At 48.6% G+C, this 13731-nt stretch overlaps 1 protein-coding gene across 1 annotated transcript in view; it reads left to right on the top strand.

The window, feature by feature from the left end:
- Positions 1–13731, top strand: part of FLVCR2 (FLVCR choline and putative heme transporter 2) — a 39727-nt gene that overhangs the window by 16657 nt on the left and 9339 nt on the right. Inside the window, exons 4-9 of the mRNA XM_065636186.1 lie at positions 2997–3064; positions 4359–4462; positions 11240–11350; positions 11992–12097; positions 12569–12680; positions 13081–13136. Coding sequence (XP_065492258.1) covers positions 2997–3064; positions 4359–4462; positions 11240–11350; positions 11992–12097; positions 12569–12680; positions 13081–13136 — 557 coding nt within the window. The remainder of the gene's footprint in view (positions 1–2996; positions 3065–4358; positions 4463–11239; positions 11351–11991; positions 12098–12568; positions 12681–13080; positions 13137–13731) is intronic.

The following is a 13731-nucleotide window of genomic DNA, read 5'->3' as shown; positions in this document are numbered from 1 at the left end:
TTGCCAACTCCTTTCCTGAGGTAAGACTTGCAGTGCTGGAAACAATGGTGGCACTGTGGCTATGTTAGTGCTAGTGAACTGTTTTTCAGGAAAACCCTCTGATAGGCTTTTTCCAAAGGCTGCTGACATTGCTTCTGTAAAGCTGAGGCATAACATGGAGTGGGCATAAAGAAACTCTCGAGTTTATTGGGTTGGACTCTGCACTGAAGAGCATGTTGCCACTGAGAGCCAGTAGGCAGGAAAAGGGTGGGAAAGCCTGGGAAAGGCTGGTAGAGTGGGAGTCACGAGACAGCTTTTGGAAAGGTGATGTGGCAGTGAGGAGGAGGCAGGGCAGTGAGACCTGCATAAGGAACCATTGTCCTGGAAGATGACAAGAGTGAAGAAGAGGGAGACCAGTAGTCTGGCATGTAGGCAATAGGCTGCTTAACTATAGAAGACTTGGGTTCTAGTCTGAGGCTTAATAAGGGCTCCTTTTGGAGCTGTAGGCAATAAACTTGCTGTTTCTGGCCTCTGTAAAATAGAAGAGACACTGTGAGGTCTCAAAAATGTTTTTCTACAGGACATTACAAGCAAACCATGGTAACTAGCTAATGAATCAGGTGGGGCTGGACCTTCAGATGTCCTGCTCCCAGCTACTAATTCTGTTTTTCCTCATCTGCATGGCCAAATGGACACTGCCCCATTGGAAACAACCCTTGTCTGGTTTAGGGGCATTCAAACAGCTGTAATTCATGAAGAAACTTCACTGAGCAACTGTGACATGTGAAATGCCTACAACTTTTGCCAGCCTTCACAGATGCAAATTTGGCACATTGTCTTGATTCTTAGAATATTTTGCCTGGCTCTGGTGCCGAGCGTTGCTGCCAGCTCTGCATTGCTTTCTGCCCAGCTTGGGAGCAAGGGCCCTTCTCTCTCTTGGAAATGGCATGCATCACAGAACTGCTGTGAAGCTGGCATGCTGACAGCATTAGCTCCCAGAGCAGTGTCTGGCTGTCCCCACAGGGCTGCTGTCCTCTTGGCTGGACGAGAAGTGGAGGTACACAAATGACTGGTCCATGTTTATGCCCAGCTTTGAAATGAAGCAGTGGTGGGTAGAGGGACAGTGCTGATTTGCTGCACTCCTGTGTCGTGGCACTGCAGTTTGTCGTATCTCCTAGTGAGCAGGGTACTCCAGAGGTGAAGACAGGATGAAGCTGAATTAGGCTCTTGTGGGCTGTTTTGTCATAGCCAAGTGTTGCAAAGAGCCAGCTTTCAAGGCTGGAAGGCGCCTCCTTGCTGTGGGATCTCCAGTTGTTCTCTCCCTTCTCTGGCTGCTGGCCCTGCTGGAGTTTCCAGCATTTCTGAGTAACTTTTGAAAAGGATGGGATGGATTCCTCCTGACTAAAGAGCACATCACGCAGCTTACTAGCCTCTCCTGTAGCCTCCTGACACAGGCTTTTGGAGCAGGGAGTGTTGTCACAGGCAATTTTCTTATTTGGGATCACTTGCCTAAGATTATTCATCTGTTCTCTGTGCCATGAAGCTGTGGAGGGGGCTCTGCTTAATGTTGTCAGAGATGGTGTGTGAGGGAAGTGCAATGTCTCCTCCAGCTGCTGATCTTGTGGCTCCTGAGAGTGCTCATGAGCTGTGTACGGCAACAGGTGTCCAGTGTCCCAGTGGAGGAGTGGGCCAGATGCAGGATCACTGAGGGCTTCAGGATTAGGGGAGCTCAGGGTTTTGTTCCCTTTGTCAAAGCTCTGCCTGCTAGACTGCACTTCTGTGTCACGTAGTGCGATGTTTCTGCTTTTAGCTGAGGCTGAAAGAGGAAAAGCAGGAAGTGGGAACTTGACGTGTATCTGTTCTGTCAGGATTTCAGGCATCTGCTTTCAAACTCGTGCCTCCTTATGGAGCCCAGAGATGTGTGAGCTGTAGCGGTGAAATCTGTGTCCCCATCCCTCCCCCCATCAGGATGACTGAAGCCTTGAAGAGAAGCTAACTGCAAATGTAAATGACTTTCTGAGAAGAAAGTTGTGCTGACTGTTACAGACCTCATCCACCTGGGGGAGGTTTCTCAGTATCGCCCAAGGTGAGAGTGTAGCCGTTGCGGTACTGCTAGTCCAGCACCCATGTGGATGTTCTTGTTGACTATAAGCAAAGCTCTTGTTTTTTGTACCTTTTGGGAAGGCGTTTAGCTTGAGTTGCATGTAAACTGGAGCAGAGTGTCTGAATAGGGCTTGACCAGTATCACCCTCAACGGTTTCCATTCTCACCTTGGGTGATACTGAGAAACCTTCACCAGGTGGCTGATGTCTGTAACAGTTAATCAAACTTCCCTTTCAGAAAGACAATTACTTTCACAGTTGTTTTTTTTTTTTCAGGCTTCAGTAATGCCTTTTAAAATGCAAGACTTTTCCCATGCAGACACACATACCAGGTGACTGGGGGAAGTGCTGTCTGCTTCACCATTAGCTCTGTCCCTACTTACCTTCTGGTGTTTCTTAGCTTGGAGAGGATGTTCTTTACTGTCTCTAGGCAGGGAGAGTGCTATCAGGCTCTTCTCTGGGAGAAAACCACACAAGTCAATGGCACTAGTGTTAATAAATCCCAGGTCCTTGTTAAAGGTGTGATGCTGAGGCAGGTGCTTTTCTAGTATTTTACCTTGACTAGGGGGCTGAAAAAACTCCCATGTTAAATATGAATCTGGCTGTGAGGGAGGGCTGAGACCCTATGAAGGACTTGCAAGAACTTTCATTACCAGAAATGTGCACAGCCCTTCCTCTAGTTGTAAAGGCAAGAACCATCCTGAAACTGCAGAGTGCTTCCTCCTGCATGCTGAGATCTGGCTGTCCTTGGTCTGCATTTCTTTCAGCAACCTATGTCTAGCCAGTTTGGCTGGCTCTCCTGAGACTCAATAACCTTGTAGTGGATCTCTGCTCACAAAGATCTCTCTGTCTGCATTTCTGCCCTTTCACTACCCAGCAGGTTCTGAATGTGCTGCATTTTTATGCCCCTCTCAGGTCTGAATGTGGGTTGCTTCTATGCCCTGTCCACTCTGCTGAACCGCATGGTGATCCGTCACTACCCAGTAAGTGTATCCAATCCTCACGGCCCTCTCATGCTTGCTGTTGTCCAGCGCTGGCTGCCAAAGGAGAATGTGAGAAATGCAATGCCACAGCACTTGTGGCTGGCTCCGGCACAAGCTGGTTGGCTGGCAGAAGACCAGTGGTTCCTTTAGTTCTTTACACCACGCCATGCAAAAGCTGGTGAGCGCTAGCAAAGATGGCTCCTTTACACCCTAAATGACAGCATTTCCTTTTGAGAAGTTCTTCCAGCAATTGCCTCCATCCTGTTCCTGACAGGAGTTGGACTTGATGATCCTTATGGGTCCCTTCCAACTCAAAACATTCTATGATTCTGTGATTTCTACCGGGACATCCGTACAAGGAGGCTGCCCACACTCATCCTCTGGTGGCAGACCGGTGTGTCTCAGTAGCTGAGCTACTGTAGAGCTTGCTGCTGCGGCTGCATGCCAGAGAGCTCCTTTCCATGCTGCCTTAGAGTGGGTCCCAATATTTCCTGGTTGATCTGGCTCAAATCCTAACACCAGGCAGCAAGTTGCACAGGATTTAGGCTGACTCCTGTGAGAGTGTCTGTTCCTGCTGGCCAGTGCTCACCTTTTTCTCTGGGCTGACTCAGAGAAAAGTGCCAAAGCACTTCATGGTCCAGAATAGGGCACTGCATTACACACAATCACAGAATCACAGAATGTTACGGATTGGAAGGGACCTCAAAAGATCATCTAGTCCAATCCCCCTGCCAGAGCAGGAACACCTCGATGAGGTTACACAGGAAGGCGTCCAGGCAGGTTTTGAATGTCTCCAGAGAAGGAGACTCCACAACCTCCCTGGGCAGCCTGTTCCAGTGCTCTGTCACCCTCACTGAGAAGTTTCTTCTCAAATTTAAGTGGAACCTCCTGTGTTCCAGCTTGAACCCATTACCCCTTGTCTTACTGTTGGTTGTCACTGAGAAGAGCCTGGCTCCATCCTCGTGACATTCGCCCTTTATATATTTATAAACATGAATGAGGTCACCCCTCGGTCTCTTCTTCTCCAAGCTGAAGAGACCCAGCTCCCTCAGCCTTTCCTCATAAGGGAGATGCTCCACTCCCTTAATCATCTTCGTTGCCCTGATTAGCTCATAGTGAGTCCAGAAGTGTTCTTGCAAAGGTTAATTCTGGTTGGCATGTTACCAGCAGAAGATGTGTTATGGACACTAACTTTGGTGTCTCTTCCTCTCTGGGTTCTCTGCACTTTTTGCTTCTCGTTGGCTATGACTTGGTTCCTGCATTTTTGTGCGTGTGTGTGTGTGTCTCACCACAGGGGGAGGAGGTGAATGCTGGCAGGATTGGACTCACCATTATACTGTCAGGGATGGTTGGAGCTCTGATCGCCGGCATCTGGTTGGACAGAACCAAAACGTACAAGTAAGTCCCTTGTTTGCCTCTCTGTTCCTAGTGACTGTGCTCTTCCCCCATCCTGTGCAAGGAGCAACCCTGTGCAGTTGCAACTTGGCAGTCCGGGGACTGAATCATTGGGAGGGTTTGTAGGAAAAAAAATATGGTTCTTCAAAATCCAGTTAGTCTAAAGTGAAGTTTGGAGCTGTGTGAGCACCAGACCCATACAAGGTCTGGTTCCAGTGGTCCCTAGGGAGGCACAGGGAGAGGATGAGACGGCTCAGTGGCTGCTTTGTTAGGGATGAGCAAGTTCTTGGCACAAGCAGAATCAAGACTGTACCAGACCATTTCTCAGCCTTTACAAACCAGCTTCTGTGAATCTTTGTCTGAGTTAATGAAAGGCACGTTGAGTCCAGTGCCCAGAGGCATTGTGTGAGGGTGTGTTGCTGTATTTAGGGCAGGCATAAGGGGTATTGGGGTTGCAGGTGGATGATTCTGGGTTTGCTGACTGGTGGGTTGGGAAGGCAGATCTGGCCTGTGTACCCTCCCGTCAGCAAAGGGACAGCTAAGAGTCTCTGGGTGTCCTGCAGCTCCCAGTTCTCAGGAACTCGGATCTTGCTGACAGACCTCTGCAGGGTGTCCCAGGGGATGGGATGCCCCTCCTGTCTTATGTTGGGGTCTGTGTAATCAGCTTTTCAGTTTCCCTGGTGGCTTTAAGAACTGTGCTATAACTTGTTGTCTGAGCAGCCTGTGAGAGGGGGCTTTATGGCTGATGAACTGAAGTTGACTTCAGAATTCTTTTTTTTGCAGCAGCTTTTCGCCTGCGGGAGTCCCACTGCCATTATCCTACCTGGTATCTCAGTCAGAAAAGCACATTCTCCTTGTGGGCACCTTAGATGAATCTGGCTAGCTGAGGACTTGCAGCTTCTGAAGTGGCCTCTGGCCCTAACTGTCAAGTATAGGGATCAAAAACGGAGAAGAAATGGTCTTCTCTAACGAGAAAGAATGGTAGGTCAGGACTCCTGGGGGTGCTGGCAAAGAGGAGCAGATGACTAATACAGAGACTGGCAGGTTGCTTGTTGCTGTTTCTAAGTCATTGTGTGCCACTGAGTAGTTCTCATTTGGCAGTCCTGGGCAACAGAAACACAGCTGGTATGAACGGCTCCAGCTCACTGTGCAATGTAACTTGTCTCTTTCCAGCCCAGGATTGGTGGTAAGGCAGCCTCAGCTGGCACTGCTAGGGTGGATGGTCCTTCTCACTCTCCCTGAGCAGATCTGGGTTGCAGCACGTAGGCTGAAGAGCTTTGTGGCTCACAAGGCAGAGCTGGGACTTGGTGGAATGGGAGAGGGGGAAAAAAAAAATCCTGGATTTGTTCCATGGCCCTTGCTTGCTTGAAGGGACCACATAGATGGGCAGAGCTGGCCAAGAGTGCAGAAAAATAGGACTACGCCATCCATGGAATTTATCCTACAGACCCCAGGAACTATCTGGGGATAGATTTAGCCTTAGGTGAGGAAAAACACTGCTAAAAATTTGTTCTGCATTCCAGCCCACAAAGTGGATTTCTGTGTAACTAGCAAAATTTTATGTGTGCTACAGTCTCTTTATATAGCTGCACTTAAAAGTCTATTTAAAAAAAACTTACAAGATGCCAGATGTTCTAGGTAGGTACCCTCCCCCTTCCCTCCACTGCTCAGTTACTGTTAGGATCTAAATGGTAAGCACAGGAAAATCAGGAAGGAAAGATGTCAAGTTCTTTTTTTAGTCAGCTTGGAGAGAGAGGGAAGCAAATGAATGGGATCCAGCTGTGATTGAGGGGAGCAGGAGGAGGTTAATAACAGTAGGAATTGCAGAGCTCTACATGCGTGTTTGATCTTTACCGTCCCATCAGCAGTTCCTTGAAAGGGTGAAGCTGTGCTAAGTCAGGCTTTCCCCATCTGTCATACTCAGGCACCAAATGGCCTTGAATTCTTGCTTTTATTTAGCAGGCAAGTCCCTGCAGCAGCCTCTGTACTCTTCTTATTTTTGGAATTAGCAGGCACAGATTTGGCCCATACAAATAGGTGAGTTACATTGTGACGAGCGAGTGGAGCGGCTTCTGGTGGGTTGGCTTGTTGAGAACAGCCTTTCTCTCTTTGGAAGAACATGCTTTGACATCACATTAAATGGTGATCCATGTACATCCTTCAGGCTCTGGCTCAGAGGAGAGATGGGGTGTGACACCTGGAGACTGATGGGTGTATGAGTATTTGTAGGGGAGTCTGGCTCAGAATCAGGAATTTGGGGACTGGATTAATCAGCACATCTCTTTGGCCACGCTTTGCTTTTAAGGGCAGTGTTCACATGGCCTCAGGTCCAGCTGGTTCCAGGCAGCACTCTCTGCTGTCATCTCTGCATCTCTTTGAGGCAAGATGTCAGAAATATCCATTGCTCTCCATTGACTAGGCAGAGAACTACAAGTGGTGTTTTAAATGTAGGCCTGTACAGGCCCAAAGTGCATTAAAATTTGAGGAGGGAGGATATTGGAGAGTGGGCTGCTTGGGTCTCTTCCACTGAAAGGTAAATGTGCTCTCAACCTAGCCTGGCCTGCTGTTTGGGTGGTCTTGTTGTAGCCCTTTTCCAGGTTAGTTCTTGTGTACTGGATGTGCCTTCACTCTCTCCTGCCATATGTCTTATATAAATAATTTACAAAGGCTGTCCTTTTTTGTGACCTTCATACAGGAAGAAAGTTGCATAAAACAGAGTGCCGAAGGATGAGGGAGTGGTGAAAACCAAACCAATGCTCTCCAATTCTTCCCTTTTCCAGTATCTGACACCTCAGTGTCTTCAGCAGTGAGATCCTTCTGGGAGTATAAGGACAAGACCTTTGTTCAGGGTCTTGTGCAGCCTGGAAGGTGCTGTCCTCATGGCAAAGCCTGTGGAGGCCATCTGTTACCCCAGTCCCTACAGAACAGTGCTCTGGAGTTGCACACAACATCCTACTGAGTAGCTAAAGCTGTACCATGTGGCTGTGGCCTCCCCACCTGCCCCTTGTTCATTTGTTGGTTCAGATGTTGCTTGGCTCTAATGTTTTTGCAGCTCCAGCCCCCTGTGACCCTGGTCCTGTCCCTTTCCTCATCCAGCTGACCTTGTGAGGCATGGCTGGGCTGGGCCATGCCCATTCCTTACTCTAGGTCTTCCTTTGGAATTGGCTGAACAGCAGTTGTTGTGCTCTCCATTTCAGTCCTATTCCCTGCTGATGCTAGCCCTGGCTGGCTTTTTCCTCCAAGGTCTCTCTTTTCTCACAGTCCCTGGTGTGACTTCTTTAATCTGCCTCTTCAGAAGGGTATAGGGAATGTGGCTGGGAGGGCAGATGAATGTCAGGGCAGCTTAGGTTCACTTAAGTGACAAGCCTGTCAGCTCCTTCACAGATCTCCCTCTGGCCCTGCTGCGGAGACTTGGCAGCTGGTGCCCTTGTAGCGTTGCGTCCACAGTGGTGTGCTGGGCCTCCTTCCCACACCCCAGAGCACGGAGGCAGGTGAACCTCAGCTGTCCTAAGGTGATGTAGCAGGATGTGTAACTTCCAGCCTACACGCACTGCACTAGTCAGCCTGTTAAGGAGATGAGCAGTACCTGTTCCAGACAATTATAATTATCAGTCCCCGTAGGGCCATTATGGGAACAGGTTGTTAAAAACACCAGGATGCTGTGCAAATGTCTTCTGTGAATCTGCTTCTCCTCCTTTGTGTTTTTATCTCTCCCCATAATGTATTTATGGCTATTTATCAAGCAAAACTTGGCATTCTTGCATGCCCTGGTGCCCCTAGGACCACAGAGCATTCTTCTTGTCCTCTAGAGAACATGGTGACAAAAGGCCACTTCCTGAAGAACAGCCTTGCCCCAGTGTCTTTCCCCAGGGGTTTCTTTGTTTCCCTATGTACCAGTATCTACCTGTGTCCCGGTTAAATCCTTTTCAAAGTTTTGGGTCTTGCTTGGACTGCTGGGCACTAAATCTCCTTTTTTGTCATCAGTGGTATGCTCAGGGGAGCAGGGTCTTGCTAAAGTCTGGTTTAGCAGAAGTCTGACTGTGTGCTTGAGGCTGTTCCCTGCAGCAGGAGATGCATCCAGGGCTGTCTATGTCCCAGTTAGGGACTGTGGACAGCAGGCAGCTGCTCAGTGCGTGGCTTCGTGGCACTGCCTGATGTGTGATTTCCACAGCACTCAAGCGTGCGGTCTTGTTCTTTCAGAAGGTCCTCCTGGAGCCTAATGGTTCAGGGAGGTCAGCAAGGAAAGCTTGTAGTCTCCTATAGCCAGTTAATGTGCAGTGGATGAGGTTCCCATGGCAAGATCAAACAGTTCTCTCCATTTCATCTTGCACTGGTCTGCAGTTCCAAAGGAGAACACCTTCAAGATCTGCCTGCTTCTGTGAGCCTGCCTGCTCTAGTTCTCAGTGGGGGGCTGCATGTTCGGGGAACTTCTTGCTTGCAGCTTGACTAATGACATAGCATCGATGTGAAACAAAGTCCTGACCACATCTGGTCACTAACTCATTCATCACCTTTGCCTGGAGATGAGGGGCGAAAGTGCAACTGTTGGCAGCTGTCACAACAGAGTTAATCAGATACAAACTACGTAGAACACGTGAATCATAAGCCTAGGAAACTAAGTGAGATTTTGTGGGGCTAAAAGCTCTGCACTGAGACCAAAACTGGCTGTGGGGAGAAAAAAAAATCAAATATAATGTGCCAGGTGTACCTACTGGCAGAGACTAAGTTTCTAGGGGCCACAGACACCTCTTGGAGCCTTGCATTGTATTTTAGCACTGAATGCTGTGTAGCTTGGAGACTCCTGTTTATAGAAGGAGCACTCAGTTCCAACTTGGTCTGTGCAGCCGAGGGAGCTGTAGTTCCAGCCTTGAGCCCTTTCCTAGTCAGCACTTTTCCTCTGTGACTGCTTGTCAATGGATGGGATGTGTAAGAACTCATGGGAGGTATCTGAGGAACCCGTATGGAGCAGAAAAAGGCTTTTACCTGCTTCTCTTGCTCTTTTTGGGGCTGCTTTCTAAGTCCCATGTCAGTCTTTTAGCTCTTCTCCTTCTGCAGCCTCCAGGCTATGTACTGGCCACGTAGCAGCTCTCTGTAATGGGTTACAGCAGAAGTAAGCAGCCTCTTTCTGCTACCTTCACAAATGAATTTTTCCTCCATGAAAGCATTGGCAAGAACATATTCTAGAAACGACACAGCATTGGAGGTTAAAGGATTTACCTACTCCTTTGATACAAAACAAATTACTTGTCACAGCAAAATGTTCTTTAGCCTTTAAATACATTAAATGTGTCTGAGCCTATGTAAGCATGGATCAATAGTTGAAGTCTGAAATTAGCTCCTAGCCTGTACTTGGATAATAATTGATGTATGAGCATGAGAGACACTGACTTCAGTCATTGCAGCAGTGAGGGCGGACAGAACCTTAGCCGGAACATTCTGGTTTTATCTGTAGTAATTCAGTGCACTGGAAACATTTTGTTACACAATGTAATACTGGCTGCCTATTTGGGTTGCATTTTTGACGGTGGTCATTTGTATTAAAAAGGAAAAAAATAGTGAAAATAGTTTAAGATTTGGTTTCTTTAGTAGAATTCTAGGAGCTGATATCAAACACATTCTTTAATGGACTAAAATTTGGTAGAAAGCATCCAAGTAGCTCATGGTTATACATTTAATTTCTTCCCAAAAGACAATTCTCAAAAAAGTCTTGTCAACTCTGGTGACTGTTTCTGCTTTCAAGATCCTGGTGGAATTTCAGTCAGCTAAAGGATTTACCCTTTCCCCCCCTTTCCCCCTCCTTTTCTTCCCAAAAGTATGTACTATGAAGGGCTACTTGCTACCTCCTGTACTAGAGAGAGCCTTGTTTTTTTGGATGTGGAAAGGGTGTCTACTCAGGAATAACAGTTGCTAACGTCTCAGTTGCGGTAAAGCTGCCCTGGGCTGCTGCGTGTCTCGCAGTACCAAGCCCACCGACGCTCTTCAGCGTGGCCAGGCTGCAGGTCTGGCTGTTCCCAGCTCCTGACGGGCTCTCTTTGCCCGCTCTGCCCAGAGATGAGAGCTCGTGGCTCAGCCGCCATTGGCCATGGAACTCGCACTAGCCCTGCTTAAAGTTCCCGTGGGTTGAGGGTGAGGCTGTAAGGGCAACCTGGCTTGCACGTCACCTCTCCAGGTACAGTAGGCAGTTTAAACACACAAAGGAGCAGCAATGAAAAGTGGTTTGGATAGCACTGAAAAATACAGGCCCGTAACACTGTAGCAGTGCTGTCACCTCTTCCCTTTGCTTTCTTGCTTGGGAATGCTCAGTCCACTCGGATTCTGCTTATAAGTAAGCATGTCCAACTGGTTATATTAATAGTGAAGAGGGTGCCCAAGAAAGATTAATGATCTTTTTATTTGACTCTTGTTCTTCCCCTTGAGAGGCATGTGGAGTACATGACCAGGGGCCTGTCAGCCCGTGGTAGGATCTGAGCTTCTTGGCTGCCTCATAGGTGCCTCCTTGTAGGTGTGATGCCCTGACACCCCACAGGGAGCAAAGCCCCTGGTCATGAGGTGGGGATGTGACAACTCCTAGGTCCTGTTCTTGTTTCTCCTGCAGCCCTGCTGTGTGTGCAGGCCCTTCTGTGCTGTCAGTCCAGTTCCCCTGTCTGGGGTAAGGATGTCAGAGAGCTGTGCAACCTTTTTTTTTTTTTAACCCTGTGCTGCAAACTGTACCAAGATCTGTGGGCAAAAAGGATAGGAGGACTGGATTAAATAAAACACTGACTCTGCTTTTCCTTGCAGACAGACAACACTAGTCGTCTATATCATGGCTCTGGTGGGAATGATAGCCTACACCTTCACTCTGAGCCTGGGCCACCTCTGGGTGGTCTTTGTGACTGCAGGCATGCTGGGGTAAGTTCATGTGCAGGCTGCTTTCTTCTACATGAGAGCTGGTAGGGGACGAGCAGAGAGCAGAGCTCATGGTGCAGGGGGAATTGGGGAGAGCCATAGCCTGTGAGTGGCTCCTGCATGATTTAAAGACAAAATGATCTGTTCTTCCCATCTCTCTCTTGTATGTGTTCCATTAGAGTCAGGGGCATTAGCATGGCCCTGCGCAGCTGCAGCTGCATTAAATGTTCCAGGTAATCAAGTGAAAGCATTTGGAAAGTGAGTGGTACCACAGCCCCATAGATGAGCAGCAGACAAAACCAAAAAGCATATGGGCCTGGGTGGCTGTTTGACTGTGCTGGAGATGGTGCCCCTTAGAGTTGCTTGTGGGAGATGCTGCTTTTAATGCCTCATCCTTGTAGCAACTGGCAGGTCCATGCTGGCCTGGCTTTGTGCCTTGAGGCTGTGGGCAAAGATATTTCTGAGTAGGAGGTAGACCTGTGCCATGGTGAGGGAATCAGACAGCTGCTTGGGCTGTGGCAATGCTAGGGGAAACAGACCGTGCAGGCAGTGAAGCATCCCAAAGGGGATATGGGCTACGCCATGCCTCTTCAGTCTTCTTTCTGGCAATTTTTGAGTCTTCCTTTCTGTGTGCTTCTTTACAGGTTTTTCATGACAGGATACCTTCCCCTGGGCTTTGAGTTTGCTGCAGAGTTGACATACCCAGAATCAGAAGGAACATCATCAGGACTCCTTAATGTCTCAGCACAGGTAGGTGTGCTGTTTTCCCTTTGCTTGCCTCTTTATAGGCAGAGAGATTAAATTGTAGTTCCCAGCCTTGACTCCTTCTTGTCCATGATTATTGTAATGCACTGCAGATCTAAGCACCCTGGGACCTGGCTCTTTGAATGATGTTCCTCGTGGCATTTCTCTAGTGGCACCCACTCTGTTTCTGCTTAGGAAAATTCATCAGGATGCCAGTCATCCTTGTATCTTCCAACATTGTCCCTAACAGCCTAAGACTTGGCTCTATTGCAGTGAGAGATGGGATTCTAGCCTTAAGGGTCACCTGTCTTCCCATCAGCTGCAAGGAGGTGCCATTGGGTGTGTTTATAACCAAACTCTAGCCTCACTAGGCCAACAGCTTGGCTGGCCTGTGTGCTCTGATACTTCAGTAAAGCTGGGAAGTTCTTTGGGCTGCTTTATAATAACAGTACAGCTTGACACTGCCTTTGTTTGTAGATTTTTGGTATTGCCTTCACCATCAGCCAAGGGCAAATCATGGATCACTTTGGGACAAAGGCAGGAAATCTCTTTCTTTGTTCCTTTCTGTTCCTGGGGACCATCATGACAGGTAAGTACATTTTTCAGTGTTCCTCTGCTGTGACTCTTCCCTTTGGGCTTGACACATGACTTGAAGAACTTGTGTGTGCAGTGGTGCCTGCAGGAAAGGGCAGGACTCATGCAGCAGTGCCATAGCAATGCTCCTGTCCTTCTTTAAGCATCTGGTCTGCGTTACAAAGAAGATCCAGGGCTTTTTGCCCTGGCTGGGGTCTCAAAGATGTACCTTCTGCATCCTGCCTGGTTCAGAAGTGCTCTCTGCCTCATCCAGGAGAGTGGTCTCCCTTGCTCACTGTAACGTGTTCCTGTCCCTTCTGGGGCCTATGCTGCCCCTTTGAGTCCTCAGAAAACTGATGTGGGCTCTGCCTGATGACTTAACTGTCTTCACATCTCTCTTCCTCCCTCTCTCCCAGCATTCATTAAGGCTGATCTCCGAAGACAGCAGGCCAATTTGGATAATGAACAGATGGTGAGTAAACCCCCCCTTCAGTCCCTGCTGTGCCCCTGCTGTTAGCTCAGGACAACACCCAGCATTTTTCCTTTCTAGGAATGGGGCTGGCCCTTCCTGAGCTACAGTTGCAGCTGTGATTCTCTTCTCTTACCCCACCACTTCTTGCCCAGCCTGTGGGGAAGCTCCTTGTTGGCATTTTCAGACAGATGTCTGTAATCCCAGCTCTGCCAGCCACTGGGGCCCCTGTTTGCTTACTGTTAATGTCACACACAATCTGTAGTCTCTGGTTCTCTGGGAGTCTGCAGAGCTTCACACATCTTTGTATTGGCTAGGGACAGATATGGGGCAGCACTGTGCTCGTTTCTCTCACCTGACAATGCACTGAGCTCTCCAGTGCTTTGCCCTTGTTTACAACTGGGTAACTATTATTCCAGGCCCCTAGGGAGGCAGGTTATTCGTCTTATTCCCTGTCCTCAGCTGCCAAGGGGAGTTCAGTGTGTGGGACTGGAGGAAGCTAGGTGGCAAAGCCCAAATGAGGGCTTGAGCAGCCTGGCTGCCCACACTTTGAGCAGTGCTGCAGACAAGGCTGCTGCTTCATGTGTGCACACCAGAG

This window comes from Caloenas nicobarica, chromosome 5 (genome assembly GCF_036013445.1).
Source record: "Caloenas nicobarica isolate bCalNic1 chromosome 5, bCalNic1.hap1, whole genome shotgun sequence".
NCBI classification, from domain to species: Eukaryota; Metazoa; Chordata; class Aves; order Columbiformes; family Columbidae; genus Caloenas; species Caloenas nicobarica.
Note: the sequence above shows the minus strand (reverse complement) of the source record. Positions and strands in the feature narration are given on the sequence as shown.